The following is a 20718-nucleotide window of genomic DNA, read 5'->3' as shown; positions in this document are numbered from 1 at the left end:
ATCTAACTCTTTTCCCTTGAGTAAAGAAGCTAATAATTTAGGGACAGCTAGGTGGTGCAGTGGATAGAGCACTATCCCTGCAGTCAGGAAGACCCAATTTCAAATCAAATCAAATCAAAAGTGTTTAACACTTAATACTTTCTAGTTGTGTGACCTTAGGCAAGTCATTTAACTCCAACTGCCTCAGGAAAAAAAATCCAATAATTTATATGGGGCCTACCATGTAAATCAAGACAGCAAGAAATTAGTCAAAAAGTTAGAATGCTGCTTTAGTAATCTTACGAGAGAAACAATAAGGATCTCTAAAATGAAAAGTGGTAACTGATTGCTGAGCTGCTGTGAATAAACTTTGAAAAAAATCAGGCAAAAGAAGGAGTACCATGGAATTTCTCAGGACACCTTTTTGTTTAAAGGTTGGCCCTGATTACTGGCAAAATTCAAAATAAATCAGGAAAAGTATGAACATTTAATAATGAACACTTAGAAAAAGAAGCATGCTAGATTATGCTAGACCAAGTTTATTTCTTTTTCTAACAGGATTTTAGTTTTGTAGATCAAGGGAATGCTATAGTTTGTCTAGGTTTTAGAAAAGTATCTAATAAAGTTTCCTATGTTCTTATGAACAGGATGGAGAGGTGTGAGTTTTAATGATCAGGCCTTCTTAACTTTTTCTATTTGCTACCCCCTTTTCATCTCAGAAATTCTTATGTGACCCTGGGTATATACCTATACTTTTGCAGATATGTTTTTAGACAAAACCAAACATTTACTGATAATATATCATAATTTCACAAATCATAGTTTAAAAAGCTGAGGGTTAAATGACAGTATTATTATTAGGTACATTCAGAACTGGTTGAATTACTGAGGCCCAAAGTAGTTATTAATTAAAGTATTGATGTAAACTTGAAAGGAAGTCTCTAATGAAGTGTACCAAGGATCTATCCTTGGCTCTTAGCTTTTCAGAAAATGCTTTCCTCAAATTTAGAGAAGCATATCAAATCTATACTCAGATTTCCTTTCCTCCTCTATCATAATTTCTGGCCATCACTTCCATTTCAGCAACCAGTTCCTCCCAGTTAGTGACAATCTGATTTAGAATACAATTTCCTCTTGTTTATTCCTCTACTTTTTGAGGGAAAAAATTGATCATTTAAAGCAGGGCAGAAAGTTATTAACTGCTTCACTTTGAGAGAGAGAGAGAGAGATCCAAAACATGTCTGGATAATCAAAGTTCCGCCATCCCTGCTGGGTAAAACCTTCTGCCAGTCTTTTGATTTATTTCTCATACAATTCCTCTTCCTGCTCAAATAGTCTATAAGCAGTGGTTCTCAAACTTTTCTTCTCAGTATCTTCATGTTACTAAAAAAAACTATCAAGAATCTATTCAAAGAGTTTTTGTTCACATAGGTTATATTTATAGCTATTTACTATATTAGAAATAAAAAATGATTTTGAATTTGTAGACCCTCTGAAAGGGTTTCAGAGATCCCAACAATTCTCTGGACTACACTTTGAGGACTCTTTTGTATACTCCAATGACAAAATCATTTTATTACTCTCCTATCTGACCTTAATCTAAATACATTATAGTCATCTGGTACAGATTTCCCAGTTTCTTAAATTGGTGATTAAGGACTCCAAACGGAGTCTTGTAAATGAACATGGGGGTCATATAATTATGATTTATTATGAGGAAATTTATATACCTATTTTATGTATTTATATACACAGGGTAAAAAAATTTAAGATGCCTAATCTATTCTAAACTCTTACCCAATCCATGAATCCAATTTGTCTTTCACAAATGGGAAAAGCTCTTAAAAATCACAAAAAAGCAAAACCCTTTGACTCATGGTTTATAATTAATCTAAAGTTTTACTTCTTCAACTGTTAAAATAATAAATCCCACTTATATTAAACAAAAATAACTATAAATGTTGACTTTAATATCCAAAATAAATGGTTTTAGAAGCAGGCATAAAATTTAATAGTAAAGGATATTTAGCATTTTCTTTGTCATCTGCTAATTCAAATAACTGGTGAGCACAGATTTTATTTAATTCATCCAAAGTGTCTTCCATTGCAGATAAATTAGAAAGTTCATCCCTTAGCTTCTTTTGCTGTGCTATCTTTCTATCCATACTGCTGAGGTCAGATCCTCTTTAAGAACATAAAATATAAAAAACAGAACACAGTAACATTTAGAATATAGAAGAATAAAAATTTAATCTAGATTACTGTACAATATTTACAATAATAAAAATTGACACTTTCACCATCACTTTTCTAATTTTTACTTTTTTGTTTAGATCAGTATAGTGTGTGTAAAACACTGACAACAGTAATCAATATCAAGGCAACTACACTTTAAAATTTCCTATACATAATATAAACAATCAACATTTATCTGTTAACACAAATTTGGTTCATAGTAAATTTTTCCACTGACTTACACAAAAAAATGACTTGCCTTTTCAGAAAAATATTTCTTAATAAACTGAGTTGAAAATTCTATGTTAGAAAATCAACTTTTGGAAATAAAATTTAGCAGAGAACTTAAATAAGGATCATAGGTGAGCTAATCATACTGTCATGGTCTTGGAATAGTGCTTCTTCCTCCAACCATGTCCAGTGCATAATGTTGGTGATAATTCTTAGCATTTTAATTTTTAGAAATGGAAAGGGCTTCAAAGATCAATCATCTGGCCATCATCCAAATATTTTGTAAGTACTAAGTGGATATTACTAGAATCTGAGGAAAATAACAAAGATAAATATTTAATAAATTGAACCACAAATCACAGAAGCATATTTGACTCAGAATATATATGAGTTATGGTAATGATAATACTGTAGCTTCCCACAGTTTCTATTATTCCCCCACCACCATGGATCCCAAGCTTATAGAGGTTTTCCCCTTATTAAGGTCTTCACCCAAAGGCTGGGTGGCTGTTGGGTATATTATAGAGAATACTATTACTCAATTATCAGTTGAGAAGGTGGCCTCTAAAGTGCCTTCTAACTTTGAGATTCTGTGAATTTAATTATTAATCATATCTATACCTAGTTAAAAAGATTAAGACAAATTAAAACCAAAACTACAGTAGGTATACAAAGAAAGGTACACAAAAAAATTATAATGAAACATAACAAAATCATAACAAAAATACAGAATGCTATAAAATTCTTGAGAAGAGAAATATTTTTGAATGGTGGGGTTCAAGGAAGACTTCATGAAAAATATGAGATTTTATCTGGATCTAGTATGGGGTTCTTAACTTTTTTTGTGTTATAGACCCCTCTGCCAGTCTGATAAAAAAATCTATGGACCCCTTGGATCACTTTTCTCACAATAATGTTTTTAAATACATAAAATAAAATACATAGGATTACAAAGGAAACATCATATAGATTTAAATATTTTTAAACAAGTTCATAGACATGAGGATAGAAACCCTGGTCGAGGTACCATTTGGTGGGAGTACAATTACGTGAAAAAGAGCAGGATGAAATGTGAGAAAGATTTTAGTACAGTGGAATGGTCTGGGAATCATAGCATCTGACTTCAAGATTTGCAAGTCATTTTACTCTGCTCCTCAATGTCTGTATCTCTAAGAGACTAAAACAATTCTTAAAGCACTTACTTGGCAGAGTTGTGAGAAAAATGCTTTTTAAGACCATAAATAATACAGAAATATGTACTAATATTGTTGTTGTTGATAAATATGGGAAACTTATAGACTGACTATGAAGAAAATTTAATGCCAAGCTAACGAGTGGGCAATAGGGAACTTCAGAAGGTTTTTTAATTAGGCAAGTGACATAATCCAATTTGCATGAGGATAATTAATCAGTCCCATATTTTATAGACAAGGGATCCTAAAAGATTAGGTAATTTATCTATGATCACAAGTAGTGATAGGTCCAGGATTTTTGTTATTTCTTTGCTTCTGGCTGGATCTAGAATATTAATCTGCTTAATTTTAATCGAAATGCCATGTAGTATCTAATCTCCCCCTTTTACAGATGAAGAAACTGACACCTAGAGAGGGGAAATTATTTACCTAGAGTCACACAAGCAGTCACTGGCAGAGCCAAAGCTTGAACTCAAGATCCTCTTACTCTAAATCAAGCACTATTTTCCACATCATCAAGAATCAAAGTTGTTGGGATCTTCTTTTTAATAATAAAAAAAAATTACAAATAAAAGCAACCAGTAAATCAGTCCATGCTGAACCTATACACAATTATTACAATTGCTAAATGAGTTGAAACTGAACTAATATTCAATTTTGGTTAAAAATAATGCAGTGTAGCATTATATAGAAACTGCAGCAATGAGGGTTAAGAAAACAGGGATTCATAGTCTGCCTCTGATCCTACTCTATGTGACCAAGGAACTCCCTAAGTCTTAGGTAAATTTTAAGGTTTCTTGAAATCGCTAAGATTTCTTTTCTCAGTTAGATATGTTTTGATTTGCATGGATAAAAGAGTTACCATATTAATGAAATCATTGATCTTTGATGACCTTATTCATGATACATCTTTGTGCTTTTGAGATCCTGGGGCTTAGATGTAAATGAGGTTCTAAAGGTCATTTATGATCCTATGATTTTTTAAAATCATTTTATAACTGAGAAACCTGAGGCCCTGAGAAGTGATTTGCCCAAAATAACAAGTAATACAAGATCACATTTGCAGGGACCTTAAAGTTTATCTAGTCCATCTGCTTTATTTTACAATTAAGGAAACAGATACTGAGTGACTTATCCAAAGTTACAGAAGTAGCAAATCATAGAGAGCATATCTGAGCACAAATCCTCAGACTCAAAAGTTATCACCCTTATAATTATCACTTGTACAATTTCTGCTTTTAAAAACTCTTCCTTATGCCACTCAAAGTTTTTAAAGTACTTAATCTTGTCATCATTATTTTCCCCACTCTTCACTGCACAATATTATCCTGTCTCTGTAAGGAAAAATGAGCTTTCTTGGCCTCCATTACTTCTAAAGACTCTCCTGAAGTGCCTTCCTCCTTTATCTTACTGATTTCTTTCCCCAAATCACACAATTTTAGAGTGGTCAGGGAATCTAACACCATTGTCCAATTTACACCTCTAGAATCTCAGCAGAATCATGTGATTTTAGAGTCTTAATTCTTTCCCATTATTACAAATCAATTCAAATACAGGAAATCTAAAATTTTTTTAAGTCTCAAATCAAATTCTTCCTTCTTCCCAAAGTTTTCACAGCTCACTCTAGCATATAATCTCTCTTTTGCTTTCCTGTTGAACTTGTTATTTCTTTTTTGGTTGTTATTTTTTTAAAATTTATGTCTTTTATCCTTAAATCCATTGCAAATTCCTTGAAGGTAAAGATCTTCATGAAGACTTAATACCTTAAATATACCAATAAGCACAATATTTAATGGATTACAACCACTCATATACACATGCCTTGTTTTGTGCTCATAAAAATTGAGTTTCTACAAATAAAATCACATTGTTTATTGATCTTTATTTAATGTATTTAACAGTTATTTAATAAAAATTTATTGAAGGTCTTCTATATGTAAGGCACTATTGCTTGATGATAACTATTCAAAGGTAATAGTAGTTCCTAACACTAGTATTATTTAACACAATATTGAAGTTCATATTAACTCCTATTTTGTTTTTATATTTTCAGCTTACACAGTTTTCTTAGAATAAGTCATACCTATACAGTTAAAAATCTATGATAAATTTAAAGCCAACTCACATCCACTGAATACAATTCTTAGACCTTTTCTGAATGAGTTTGATTCCATGTAATACATTGGTGATGTCATACACTCTTCGTTTCTTTACTCCTAATATTGCAGCAACCTCTTTTAAATGAAGAACACCACTGGGTGCAGCTTTGAGAAGGTCCATAAATTTTCGAGTGTAATAACAGAGAGATGTATTATAACGAGTTTTTGACACTTCTGAGAAAATAGTGAAAACATTATATTAGCTCAATTTATGCACATTACTTGCCCATTAAATTTTTTTTATAGGATTATGAGATTTAAAGCTGGAAGAGATCTTAGCAATCATCTAGTCTTATCCAATTCACTTCACAAATGAAGAAATTAAGTGACCTGCCCAAGATTATACAAGTATAAGCAAGAATCAAAATTCAATCTTTCATCTTTAGACTTTCATAATAGTCTTATTCTGATATTTTATTGTGGCACAGAAATGATCTGGGATTCTCAAAAGCTATTCTAGCACAGTTTTCCAGACTGGAAAGACTTTAGTTCTGGAAAATGAACTATTTCTTTAACCAGATTAAGTGTAGAGTAGATTTATTAATAGAAGAAGATAATGGATTTTTTTCCAGTCACAGCAACTCAATATATCTGGGTGGGTGGTGATGGTAATGAATGATAAGGTTATATTCACTGAAAAAGATATCTAAATCAGTGAGATCATGGATTGTTCAAAATATCAAAATATCTTCTTTACAACTAAATAGACAAGTACTTTAGGCTGTACTTTTAAACTCTATTCTTATTCCTATTCTGGTAAACTTTTTTTTATTACTGACTTGAATACAGTTGACATATTTGTCAGATTTGTAGAGGACAATAAACTGGGAGGGATAGTTAATATTTTATTTAACAAAAATTAGATCCAAAAATTTCTCTACAGGTTCTAACAATAGGGAAAATGTAATAGGATGAAATTTTAATTCTCTTTACTCAAATTCACATAAGATAAAAACTAATTTATTAAATTAATTTGATAAATATAAAATCCTGCACATAGGGTTAAAAAAAATCAACTGCAAAATTACAATACGGAGAAATGGCAGGTCAAAAACATGTGATTATTGAGGCAGCTAGGTGGTGTAGTGGATAGAGCACCAGCCCTGAAATCAGGAGGACCTAAGTTCAAATTTGAACTCAAAAACTTAACACTTCCTAGTTGTATGATCCTGGGCTTAACTCTAATTGCCTCAGGGGGAAAATAAACTTATGATTATTAAACTAAATTAATAGAAGTACAGTATCTAAAAGAAACAAGTCCTTTTAAACTTTATCCTTGTCAGAATTCAACCAAGATTTTATGTTAAGTTTTGGATATCAGATTTTTGGAAGACAAACTTCAGCAGGTACAGATAAGGGTGTCCAGGATAATTAGGAGGCTCAGGCCCATTTAATAGTATTAGTTGAAGGAAACTAATGAAGAGTCTGGAACATGCTTTTGCTTTCCAAACAGATTATAGAATCAGAAACTTGGAGCTTACAGGGGCTCTTAGATGTTACCAAATTGAACCCCCTTATTGTAAGGATGAGAAAGTTGAGTCTGAAAGATTCAAGGTATGTCACACAGCTATTAAGTGTGATACAGAATTTGAACACATCTTCTTAACTCAAAGGACAGCATTTAATCCAGTGAGCTGCCTTAAAGAGAACCAAAGAATAGAGCACTAGCCCTGAAATCAGGAGGGCCTGATTTCAAATGTGGTCTCACTTAACACTTCCTGGCTGGGTGATCCTGGGCAAGTCACTTAAGTCCAACTGCCTCAGGGGGGAAGGGAGGGAAAGGGAAAAGGGGAGAGGGAAAGACAGGGAGAGTGGAAGAGGGAGAGAAAGAGAGAGGGAAAGAAAAAGAGAGAAAAAGAGGGAAAGAAGGAGAAAGGGAAAGAGAAAGAGAGGGAGAGAGGTAAAGAGAAAGAGAGGGAGAGAGGTAAAGAGAAAGAGAGGGAGAGAGAGACAATCAATGGGGAAAATTTACAGGAATGTAGCATTCTGCTCAAATAAAAGGAAGGCATTCTATTTGAACAGCCCCAAAATAAAACAGGCTACTTGGGAAATAATAAATATCCTATTTCTTGAGATTATAAATAAATGGAAGCTGAATGACCACTTTTCAAGAACAGGAAAAGATGGGAGTAGATCATTTCTAAGGTCTCTTCCAACTCAAAAACTAGGTTTCAATAGAATGACTAACCGCAACAGCAAAGACACTTATGGGAAGCAGTCTACATATTTACCATTATTAAATTTTTCTGATTTCTCAATAAGATTTGCCATGTACTTAAAATTTCAACAGAGCCACTGTCTTTAATAAAATATCAATAACACCATCATCATTTAAATTTTTGTTTAGTCCCAAAACATTGAACTAGAACTAATAGATGATAATTACAAAGTAGTAAATACCAATATTTAAGCTTGATATAACATAATATAATAATGTAATATAAGCAAACTCTTCCTACCAATTAGAGCTACACAAAAGTAGAATGTGCTATCTTGGGAAGCAAGAGGTTCTCTCTCACTATAAGTCTTTAAGCAAAGATGGATGAGGTATGACTTAGAGAAAAGTTTATTTTAGGTATGGTTTAGGGCAGATGGCCTCTAAGAATCACAGATTTAGTACAGGAAAGAAAGGCATTCATATAATTTATTCCAAACTCCTCATTTTGCAGATGAGGAAAATGGGACTCATAAATTTGTCTTTCTGAAGGTCACACAGTTAATAAATAGAAGGTCCAGGATTTGAACCTAGGTTCTCCCAGGCTTTAAGTCCAGTTCTTTTTCTATTACTTCCTTCCAATTATGTGATTCTATAGTGTTTTAAGATTTAGAAAGTGCTTTCCTCACAACAACTATGTAAGAAAGGTTGTGAGCATACAAATATATTAGTATAGGTATTAATAGGCTCACTTTACAGAAAAGGAAACCAAGGCTATGAGAATTTAAATGACTCATCCATAATTACTGAGTTAATAAGCAGAAAAGCACAATTTGGATACAGGTCTCCTACATACCCAGCCTGGTATTCTTTCCATTATTATGCTGCTTCTCATCTCTCAACAAAAAATATTTTAAGAATTTATTTGTCTGATGTTGATTCATGATATTTTTTTCTGTTTCTATGGAGCATGACTACAAATGTCTTGAAACTTTTCTGATCTCTTTATAGCACCTCACTATGATTCTTTAATTCTTTTAACATAAACAATTTAAAGGCTTCTTTGCACAAAAATAAACTATTCACTATAACTAAACAGCAGTTAAGTTGTCACATCTATAGACTATCCTTTTAAATTTTTTATTGATCTTTTTTATTTTTAAATTACTTTTATTTCCAATTATATACACCCTTCTCATTCCTAAAGAACCTTTGTAACAAGGAATAAAAAAGTTTTAAAAAAAGTTCAACAAAACTAATCAACAATCAATGCAACACTACATGCAATTTTCCAAATCTAGAGTTTCCCACCTTGCAAACTAATGAATGCATAAAGGTAATTAAGGCTTTAAATATCATCATGCTATCTTTCTTTTAGCTTCCATAAACTGTTATATCATATAGATTTTAAAATATAAAAATGCAAATTGGATACTTTCCTCCTGGATTTCATAAGCTTTTATTTAGTTCCATGAATATTGGACAAGACTGTATTATATAATATTAAAACATCCTGACCTCAACAAAATTTAAAGCAAGACATCATCATAGGTTTTTTTCTCTCTCAGAGGGAATAAAATGACATATCTTCTAATTTCACTAAGTATGATCATTTTCCTCAATAGTACAGCAGATGATATGGAAAATAAAAACAAATGATAACCAATCAAGCCATTACAGCAAATATAATTGGTACGTAGCTGGAATTGAGACAGAAAAAAAAAATAACATGTCCTGCTAAGTTTTTGCAAAGCAGTCTTCAAAAGCAATATCTCCCTCTCTCTGCATATCCGTGAAATTCTCTATGCTAGCATAATTGACTTTCAAAATAATGATAAAATTGCTCACTCTATTATAATACAATGATGGCCTTAGGAGCTTTGCCAGAAATATATCTGTTGCCATAGAAATTGCACTTTTTACTAGCTTCCTCCAAGAGATACACATTTTTAAAAATTGAATATGTACAGAAAAATAACCTGAATATATATTTAACTACATAAAATTATATTATAGAATATTAAAATATATAATATTTCACTTACTTTTTCTGGAAATGTTTTCTTCTAAGTTATTTTTTATTTCTGGCAGCTTAAAAAAAAGGAATATGTCAGATTTTATCTAGATGATAAATTATAAAAGATAATATAAATAAAAAGCATTTCAATGGTGGGAAGTTTTTTTGTCCTCTAAGGTGACAAATTGGACTTGGCAAAGTTTTAGCATTAAATCTAATTCTTTCTATTCTCTTCTGAAAGCATGTGGTTTTATACGTCTTTGGAAGGATCACAGACACAAATTCCCACATAAATACAACATTAAATGTTCCCTTGTAGCAAAAAAAAGCAATAAAATGTTTGTTAACTTAAAAATTAAAACAAAAACAACTGCTCCAGTGATCATAACTTATGGGGTATTCAACCTTCAAAAAAAAAAAGAGAGGTGTATGTTTCATTCTATGTTCTCTCTGTTCAAACTTGGAAAAATTACTCAGAGTTTAGCTTCCCTTTTTTCTGTTTCATTCTGCATCAATTCATGTCTTTCCATTTTTCTCTGAATTCCTCATATTTGTTCACTTATTTCTTTTTTTCTTTTTAAAATTTTATTCTGAACTTTAAAAGTAAAATAAGCATTTGCATAACACTGTAAAATAGAAAAAAGATGACTGCATATGAAACTTGCTCTTCATTTTTCAAATATATAATAAAGTTATCATGTAACTTTTTTTCTTCCTTCCTCCCTTCCTGCCCTAGAAATGACTACCATTAGACATAAATTTGTGTGTGTTTGTGTGCGTGTGTGTGTATGTACAACTATTCTATACCTACTTCTATTGATGGAGATAGCATCTACCTTCATGGCACACACACACACACACACACACACACACACACACACACACACTCTTTCCACCTTAGATATTGTCATTTTTCCTTTTTTCTCAAAGAGGACCATGACATCAGGCAGATGATGCCATGATATTCAAATGAATTGGTTTCAAGAGGACTGAAAAAAACCACTTTCTCAACTCCAGAATTACCTGGATCCAGTGGCAAGATACAGATCTGGACAGAGATGGCCCTCACCTAATATATTAATGGGGTAATTAATCCTCTCCCTTTTATTTATTCTCTTAATTTCAGTGATATGAGTTGGAAGTGCCCCCTTTTTTCCTGAAATATTTTAATTCTATCCCTTTCTTATGCTCTTTCTAGAATTAAATGGTCAGTGCGGTGGTCTTCTGTTTTCTTTTCTGAGGGATAACCCTGTGGAAGATTGTTTCGTTTTCCAGATGTGTATGGGTGTATTGTTTTGTTTTGTTTTGTTTTTAATTTTTAGTTTACTGTGCTCATCACCTTTCTTGTAGATTTGAAATGGTGAAGGAGGTGGGGCATAGGGTTTGCAAAGTGAAATAAGTATAACTAGGAGAATACTGTATATTGTAACAGCAATATTGTAGGATGATCAACTGTAAATTACTTAGCTATTCTCAGCAATACAATGATTCAGAGACAATTCTGAAAGACTTACCATGAAAAATGCTATTTACCTCTAGAGAAAGAACTGATGGAATCTGAATGCAATGGAAGTATTTTTCTTTACTTTTTTATTTTCCTCCAAGGGTTTTTTGGTTTGTCTTTTCTTTCACAACATGACTAACTTGAAAATGTCTTGCATGACTACACATGTATAACCTATATCAAACTACTTACTTTCTCTGTGGTGGAGGAGGGAAGAAGAGAATTTGGAACTCAAAAAAAATTTTTTTTAATGAATGTTAGTCCTTTCTCCTCAAAGTGCTTATCTTCTATTTTCTATTTTTCTATCTATTCCTACCCCAAACTAGAAACTGTTCTAACTGGAAGGGCTAAGAATTTTAAAGCCTTCTAAATTCATACTCCGTTTAAGCATTAAGTAGTGGCAGTTTATAGTATACATGTCAAAAGGAATGTTTGATAATTTGTAGGTACAGCCTAATACTACCTGAATTCTAGGCAAAACTGGAAAGAAATACCTTTGAATTCCACAATTTACTTCTTTTCTCTCATCCTACAAATTCCCTTCATAAAATCACTGTTTCCTATTCCTCACCCAACTCTATACCTCACTTTGACTTTTACAAGCTTGCTAGTTGGTCTCTCCTCTCTTAAGTTTCTCCCTACCTTACTCAGTCCATTCTCCACTAAGCTCCCTAAACTGAAGGTCTAACCAGGTTACATAAAGCCCTCTCTATTACCTTCAGGATCAAAGAGAAAATCCTTTTGAATCATCAAAATCCTTAATATATCTTCATAGTTTTGTTACACCTTATAACCTTCCCTTTTTCCCCTCCTTGGTGTTCTTTTAACAAGATACTCCATCTTTCAATTCCAGGCATTTTAAGCACCTGGTATGTATGTAGTAGGTGTTTAATGAATTTTGATTGAATGAATGAATGGTTGGCCCTCAAGCCTAGGATGTTCTACTTCATTTCTGCTTAGCCCCTTTGCTGGCTTCCTTCAAGTCCCAGCAAAACAAAAACAAAAACAAACCAAAAAAAACCCCTCACTTCCTACTAGAAGCCTGGAATTTCCAGATCCTCCTTAATTCTAATGCCTTTCCTCCACTCATTACTTCTAATTTACCCTAATATATTTGTTAGTTGTTTGTATGCTGTCTCCACCACTAGACTATGAGCTCCTTGAAAATAAAAACTACCTTTTCCCTTTATACCCCCAGCATTCAGCACATAGTAAGAACTTAAGAAATGTCTAATGACTGATAAATTCCTCCCTTTTGTTGACTTAAGCATAAGAGACCTTTAAAATAATTAAGTCCTTATTTTACATAACAATAATAGCCACCACTTATATAATGCATTAAAGTAATGAAAAAACTTCTGAAGCTCAAAGAGGTAGATGCAGATCTAATCTACCAACTCCTCTGTTTATACATTCGCACCACAGCTGCTTCCAAAATTCCATTTCCCTGAATGATACTGAAGGAGATTTCCCCTAAATTGACTAGGTTAAACTATAGAGGCTGGAATAGGGTCTAGACAGATTTGGCTAAAAATAAACTTTACTTTTAAATAAATTACTTAAAATAATCAAAACTGAAGTATGAATGATTAACAGAAATTACTCCAAAGAAGTCTTTTTAAAAATAAATTTGTCACTTCAGATGAACAGCTGCTTTTAAAAAAAAAGTAAAGGTATAGAGAGAGAATGCCTTCAGCATAGTCTTCCAGCACCAATTTAGACTGAATCAGCATTGTTCAGTGTCCCCTTTCACGCACAAAACAACTTCACTTTCTTGCTTTCTAAGCCCCGCTCTGTATGACAGGAGTTCAGGAAAAGTCAATGCCCCAGCTGAGGCAGAGGCTGTAAAATGAACTCTGGAAACTTGTGAGTTTCAGAAAACCAGTCACTTACTGAGTAATTTAATCACGGGCCTCGGTGCTAGGCAGCGTGCTAGGACCGAGAGAGCCTTCGAGCGACTCAACGAATTTCTTTTCAAATTCTTAAAAGCATTAAATGTGTTTGGGGCGGGCCAAGCGCCTAGTAATAACAGCAAGCTGATTAACAACTAAAATCCAGAGGGTGAAATCTACAGGCCAGGGGTGGAGAAGTAATCTTGGCTGAACAACTTTAAAGCCACGTATCTAATTTTACAGAAGAGTTAACTGAGGCTCAGGGAGCAGTTGTTTCTGCTCCGGATAAGGTTCGATTTCCTCTAACCAGTTAATGGTTAGACCGGATGATGCGGCCAAGGAAGGTTTGTAGAGTGAGGGAAACCCTGTGAGCGGCCCCGAAATCCCGGATCATTCACAGAAGTCCAAGGCCCTGGTGTGCAAATACTGGATTTGAGCTTGGGGAACTGGGCTAGTCACTTTCCCGGCCTGGGGGCTATTTTCTCATCTGTAAAATGAGGGGTTGAATAGAAGTCTTGTCTCCCGCCTTCTCCCTCCCAATACCCCTCCTCACTTACTCGGATGTTCTTGCTCTCCTCATCCCAGGCCCAGGGAGAGTCGCGGGGATCCGGACGTGCGGCCCCGGCCCGAGCCAGGTTCTTCGGCTCCGCCTCGGGGGCTCCATCCAGCAGCCTCGCCCACGCCCGCGCCCGGCTCATCCTCCCCCGCCCTCCCCGGAGCTGAGCCGGGCCTCGCGCCCCTCACGCGGCTAGCCGACCTTTCCCGCGCTCGCCACCCGCTACCCACAAGCCCCTCGGCCGTCCGGGCTAGCCTGCACACCTCCCGCTCTCCTCGGCTTTTTCGCGTCTCCCTGCACCCTCCTTTATACCTCCTCTCCCCTACACCTCCTGCCTGTCTCCTCTGCCTGTTTCTTTCTTCCTCCTTCCCGCAAATTTTTCGCCTCTTCCTCTTACAAGCCACTCGCTTCGCCCTCCCTCTTCTCCCTGTCTCCCTCCCACCTTGCACGCCTCCTACCTCTCCCCTCCCTTCCTCCTACACGACTCTCCTAAACCTGCTTCTTTCCCTGCGTCCATTTCCTCTTCCAAGCGCCCTACTTCTCCCTCCCTCTTTTGCAAGCCTCGCATTTTCAGCTTTTCCTCTCCAGCACGTTTCCAGCTTCTCCCTCTCTTTCTTGCAAGCCTTCCATTTCTTCCCTTCTTCCAAGCATATCTTCCCAATCTCTTCTCAGTCCCTGAGGGGGTCCGCTTCTCCATTTCCCTCTCTTACTAGCCTTTTTTCACCCCCTCCTCTTCCTTCCAACTCTCCTTGCTGAAAGCCTTCCATTTCTCCCTCCCTCTCTTCCACCCTACATCTCTTCTCTAAGGCTTCCAAATAGTATTTTTTTTTCCTTTTCCCCTTCTACAAGATTCAAATAAGTGAGTGTCCAGCTTCTAGCTGGAAATATAAATTTAAAAAAAAAAAAAAAAAAGATCGTACCCTGCAGTAGACTAATAACAAGAGGTAAGCAAATATGGTTCTCGACTTGGAATTCGGTGAGACTCGAATTGAAATTCAACCTCAGTCAACTGTGTGATTCCAGGCAAGTCATCTAACCTCAATGCACCTAAACTCAAGATTCCTTCTCCAGCTCTAAACCCATGACTCTATGACACTTCCAATCCCTCCTAACACTTAATAGCCCTGGGACTCCGGAAAACATAACTGTACTAAAATGAGACCTTAGACTTGCATCTCCAAGGTTCCTTCAAGGTCCAGATTATGGTCCTTTGAGCTAAAGAATTAAAAGTTTATGGGACACATACATTGTTGGTAGAGTTGTAAACTGGTTCAACCATTCTGGAGAGCAATTTGGAGCTATGCCCTAAGGGTTATCAAATTGTACATACCCTTGATCCAACTGTGTTTCTATTGGGCAGAGATCTTAAAGGAGAGAAAGGACCCACATGTGCAAAAATATTTGTGGCAACCCTTTTTGTAATGGCAAGAAACTGGAAACTGAGTGGATGCCCATCAATTGGAGAATGGCTGAGTAAGGTATGATATATTAATGTCATGGAGTATTATTGTTCTGTAAGAAACGATCAGCAGGATGATTTCAGAGAGGCCTGGAGAGACTTAGATGAACTGATGCTAAATGGAGTAGAACCAGATCATTATACATGGCAACAGCAAGATTATACAATGACCGACCAATTCTGAGAGAATTGGTCTCTCTTCAGCAATGAAACGAATCAGGCCAGTTCCAATGGTCTTGTGATGAAGAGAGCCATCTGCATCCTGAGAGAGGACTATGGGAACTGAGTGTAGATCACAACATATTTTTACTCTTTTTGTTGTAATCTGCTTGCATTGTTTCTCAGTTTTTCCTTTGATCTGATTTTTCTTGTGCAACATTTGTGCAAATATGTATAGAAAAACTGCATATGTTTAATATTTATTTGATTACTTGCCATCTAAGAAGAGGGTGGAGGGGAGAGAAAAAATTTGGAACAAGGTTTTGCAAGAATGAATTTTGAAAATTATCCATGAACATGTTTTGAAAATAAAAAGCTTTAATTAAGCAAAAGAATTAAAGATTTGTCAATTGTTTAAAGAATTTTTGGAGTAGACTACACTAGCAACAATCCGTATAGACTTCCTGTAGGAAGTGGCACTTCAGCTGAACTTTGGAGGCCTCTGTGAAGGGAAAGGAAGGGAGGTATATGGGAAGCAGCTGGCAGACCACTTTGGCTTGAATACAGAATATATGTAGGAGAATAGTGTGATAAGCCTAGAAAAGTATGTCAAGGGTTTTAAATGCACTCTATATTTTATGCTAGAAGTAAAAGTGTCCCTAGAGCACTTCTTTGACATGGTCAGGAATGCTTTGATGATATGCTTTAAGAATAAGAATTTGTTAGTGTTTTAATTTTAATAGTATTTTATTTTCCAAATACACATATAGTTTTCAACATTTGTTTTTGTAATATTTGTGTTCCAAATTTTTCTGCCTCTTTTTATCTCCCCCCTCCCCAAAACAGCAAGTAATCTGATATAGATTAAATATGTGCAATTCTTTTAAGCATATTTCTACATTTGTCATGGGCAAAAACAAAACAAAACAAACATGACAAATTAAAAAACCCAAAACCAAAACAAAAAGTTTCTATGCTTTCTATATTCAGTCACTGTAATTCTCTTGCTGGATGCAGATGACATTTTCCATCCCAAGTCTATTAGAATTGCCTTGAATCACTTTGTTGAAAAGAGTCAAATCCATCAGTTGATCATCATACATCCTTGCTTTACTATGTACAATGTTCTGTTGGTTCTGCTCACTTCACTCAATATCAAGCCATGAAGTCTTTCCAGGCTTTTCTGAAATCAGATTACTCATCATTTCTTAAAGAACAATAAAATTTCATTTCATTTGTATCCCCAAACTTATTTAATTTTCAGTTCCTTGCCACTACAAAAGGGCTGCCACAAGTATTTTTGCACATGTGGCTGCTTTTCCCTCTTTTTCAGGATAAAGACCCAATAGTGACACTTCAGGATCAAAGGGTATGAAGTTTTATAACCTTTTGGGCATAGTTCCAAATTGCTCTCCAGAATGGCTCTCCACCAACAATGTATTATTAGTGTCCTAGTTTTCCTGCATCCCCTCCAACATTTATCATCATTACCTTTTCCTCACATTAGGGATATGAATTTGACAGCTAAGTGGAGTATGGACTGGAAGGAATGATAGATTAACCAGGCCTCTTGCAATACATTAGGGAGAGGTAATGATAACTTGAGCCAAGCTGGTGATTACATAGGTAAAAAAACATGGGACTGATATAAGATATATTGTAAAGGTATAATTGACTAAATTTGGCAACAAATCTTCCCTTCTTTTCCCCAAACTATTTGCCAGCCTTTGTAAAGGCTTTTAGCTATGTCTAGGTACACACACACACACCCTTCTTAGAACTCACATAACACTTTGCTCGTGACTTCATGCTTACATATATTTATTGTTCTTTGTATTTTATCTCCCAAGGAGACTAAGTTATAAGAAGTACTGTTTTATGTAGATTTTGTTTACAAGTGTTTTCTGAATTCAATTAATCTGCACACAGTACTCCTTAAGCAAAAAAGCTGTGGCTCACATCTTTGTCTGAGGGTCATGGGATAACAGATGGTCATAGGAATAGTATATAATAATACTGGCACCTCCAAGACACTTTTTTTTTTTAAGCAGAAGCAAGTCCTCCAGTTGGGTAGACTCCCCTAATGAATCATTAGCCAAATACATGAACAAGATTTGCACACTATGAAAGGACAAGAGGTAGGCTGTGACTGATTCTGAGGAAAGGTATGCATGAGTGTGAGTGTGATTCATCATAGTTCTATCAGAATCCCAAAATAACAGGATTTTAAACATATCCTTTTCAATGTACTAAAGATTCCTTATTTTCAAAGAATAGTAGAAGCTAGTCATACTTTCCATAGTTCCTAGTCTGATAATTTAATCATCTTGAATTTTATACTGGATGAAAATAAAAAGACATAGAAAGTGGAATTTCTTGGAGAAGTTGATCAGTGGAATAGGTTAGGTTCACAGAACAAAATAGCCAATGTCTACAACAATCTAGTATTTGACAAATCCAAAAGTTCCAGCTTTGGGATAAGAATTCACTATTTGACAAAAACTGCTGGGAAAATTGGAAACTAGTATGGCAGAAAGTAGGTGTAGACCTATATGTAATATAATATATATTATAATATCATATAAATATTGTAATATCGTAAACAAATTAGAAGATAAGATAGTTTATCTCTCAGATTTGTTGAGAAATTTGTGACCAAAGAAGTAGAGACCATTATTGATCATAAAATAGACAATTTTGATTATATCAAGTTTAAAAGTTTTTGTATAAACAAAACTAATGCAGACAAGATTAGAAGGGAAGCAATAAACTGGGAAAACATTTTTATATCCAAAGGATCTGATAAAGGCCTCATTTCTAAAATATATAGAGAATTGACTCAAATTTATAATAATTCAAGCCATTCTCCATTTGATAAATGGCCAAAGGATATAAACAATTTTCAGATGAAGAAATTGAAACCATTTGTAGCCATGTGAAAAGGTGCTCCAAATCACTATCAATCAGAGAAATGCAAATTAAGACAACTCTAAGATACCACTACACACTGTCATACTGGCTAAGATGACAGGAAAAGTTAATGACAAATGTTGGAGGGGATTATGGGAAAACTAGGACACTGATGCATTGTTGGTGGAACTGTGAACGATCCAATCATTCTGGAGAGCAATTTGGAACTATGCTTATCAAACTGTTATCAAATTGCAAATCTTTTGATACAGCAGTGTTTCTACTGGGCTTACAAACGGAGGAGATCTTAAAGAAAGGAAAGGGACCTATATGTGCAAAACTGTTTGTGGCAGCCCTTTTTTGTAATGGCTAGAAATTGGAAATTGAATGGATGCCCATCAACTGGAGAATGGCTGAATAAAATATGGTATATGAATGCTATGGAATGCTATTGTTCTATAAGAAACAACTAGCAGGATGATTTCAGAGAGGCTTGGAGAGGTCTACATGAACTGATGCTAAGTGAAATGAGCAGAATCAGGAGAACATTATACACAGCAACAATAAGACTATATGACGATCAATTCTCATTGGACGTGGCTCTCTTTGATATTGAGATGATTCAAACCAGTTCCACTTGTGCAGGTGAAAAGAGCCATCTACACCCAGAGAGAGGACTGTGGGAACAGAGTGTAGAACACAACATAACATTCTCATTCTCTCTGTTATTTGCTTGCATTTTGGTTTTTTTCCTGTTATTTTTTCTTCCTTCTTGATCTGATTTTTCTTATGCAACAAGGTAAGTATGTATACATATGTTGGATCTAACATGTATTTCAACATATTTAACATGTATCGGATTACATGCCAACTAGGGGAGGGGATGAGAGGAAGGAGGGAAAAATATGTAACAAAAGGTTATGCAAGGGTCAATGTTGGAAAAATTACCCATGCATATGCTTTGTAATTAAAAAACTTTGAAAGAAAGAAAGGGAATGTTAAGACATCTTAGCTATTTCCTCTTCTCCACAATCTTTTGGTTCTGCTCTAGGAAGTCCTTCCTAAAAGTTTTGTTATATGGAATAGTTCTTTGAGAATAGGGAATAGGAGGCATGCTGGAGTTTAAAGATATGGAAACAAAAGTGTTAATAAATTTTTATTTCTAAAAAACTAAAAAAAAATGGAATTTCTTTTCTTCTAATGCAATAAAATTAGGTATGAATTTTCAGACACTTCTATAAAGCCTTTCTATACTACTTGAATACTGCCAGGCATTTGTGAGCCATCAATATGTGCAGAGTATTCATTACTCAACAAGTATTGGGCAAAACATTGATTTATGCGTCTTTGTATTCTCTGTGATATTGACAACATTTTCTGCAGCTTCTTACGTAGATGGGAAATAGAATGTACAAAAATAAGGTGAAGAGGCTGTGTGATCTCTTCAGGGAAATTTCATGTTATAAACTTCTTGGACATCTCTAGTGACAAGCCTCTGAATTTAGCTGCATTGGTTTTTGGGCAAGCACATGATGCATTACAAGCTTGAAAAATTTCCCAGCTTGGTAAACCCATTGTTTACTAACAGTAACTATCAAGAACCCAGGCATCATGATGAAACATTGGAGAAGGGGCGTTAGTCCTACTTACGATATAATCTCTTTGTAGTTTCTCTGTAAAAATAAGAATTGGATTAAGTGATCTCCAAGATTCCTTTCAAATCTGGGACCACAGCAATTAACATAAGGCTATAATGTTTTGATCCAGGGACCCCATTACTTGGTATATTCCTTGAAGACGCCATTGATAAAAAGAAAGTCCCCATATACATAAATGCTTACAACATTTTTTGAGATAAGAAAGAATTGGGAATAAATTGTCTATCAATTGGGAAATGGTTTAAATTGTGGCACAAATGTAATGGAATACAACTATGCTAAAAAGAAATGATGAACACAGAAAAGCATGGAAAGGCACACATGAACTGATGCATAGTGAAGGAGAGGCAAGGAAGCAATATACACAATGACTACAACAACGTAAACAGAACTACACAAAAAAAGAGATTTGAATCTAGGTTTTCTAATGTCAATAACAATGCTCTTTCCACTCTACCAAATGCCTCCTTATATTAGGTTATTAGGATCATTCCAATAAGATAAAATTCAAGAGTTCAGTAAAATCACAAGTGTTCATTAAATGCCAACTATGTGCCACGCACTGGAGATAGAAATTCAAAAATAAAACAAAAAACTCTTACTTTCAAGGC

The 20718-nt window shown here is 34.8% G+C and overlaps 1 protein-coding gene across 1 annotated transcript; it reads right to left on the bottom strand.

Annotated features, from left to right (window-relative positions):
• Positions 1-1946: 1946 nt before the first annotated feature.
• LOC127546482 (transcription factor E2F6-like) lies at positions 1947-15564 on the bottom strand. Its single transcript, XM_051973567.1, has 4 exons — positions 13923-15564; positions 9998-10043; positions 5764-5971; positions 1947-2163 (listed from the first exon to the last, which is right to left on the bottom strand). The coding sequence occupies exons 1-4, from the start codon at positions 14061-14063 to the stop codon at positions 1947-1949; spliced, it is 612 nt and encodes a 203-aa protein (XP_051829527.1). The 5' UTR covers positions 14064-15564.
• Positions 15565-20718: the final 5154 nt, after the last annotated feature.

Source organism: Antechinus flavipes, chromosome 2 (assembly GCF_016432865.1).
Source record: "Antechinus flavipes isolate AdamAnt ecotype Samford, QLD, Australia chromosome 2, AdamAnt_v2, whole genome shotgun sequence".
Classification (NCBI taxonomy): domain Eukaryota; kingdom Metazoa; phylum Chordata; class Mammalia; order Dasyuromorphia; family Dasyuridae; genus Antechinus; species Antechinus flavipes.
The sequence above is the reverse complement of the archived record's forward strand: the minus strand, read 5'-3'. Positions and strand labels throughout refer to the sequence as shown.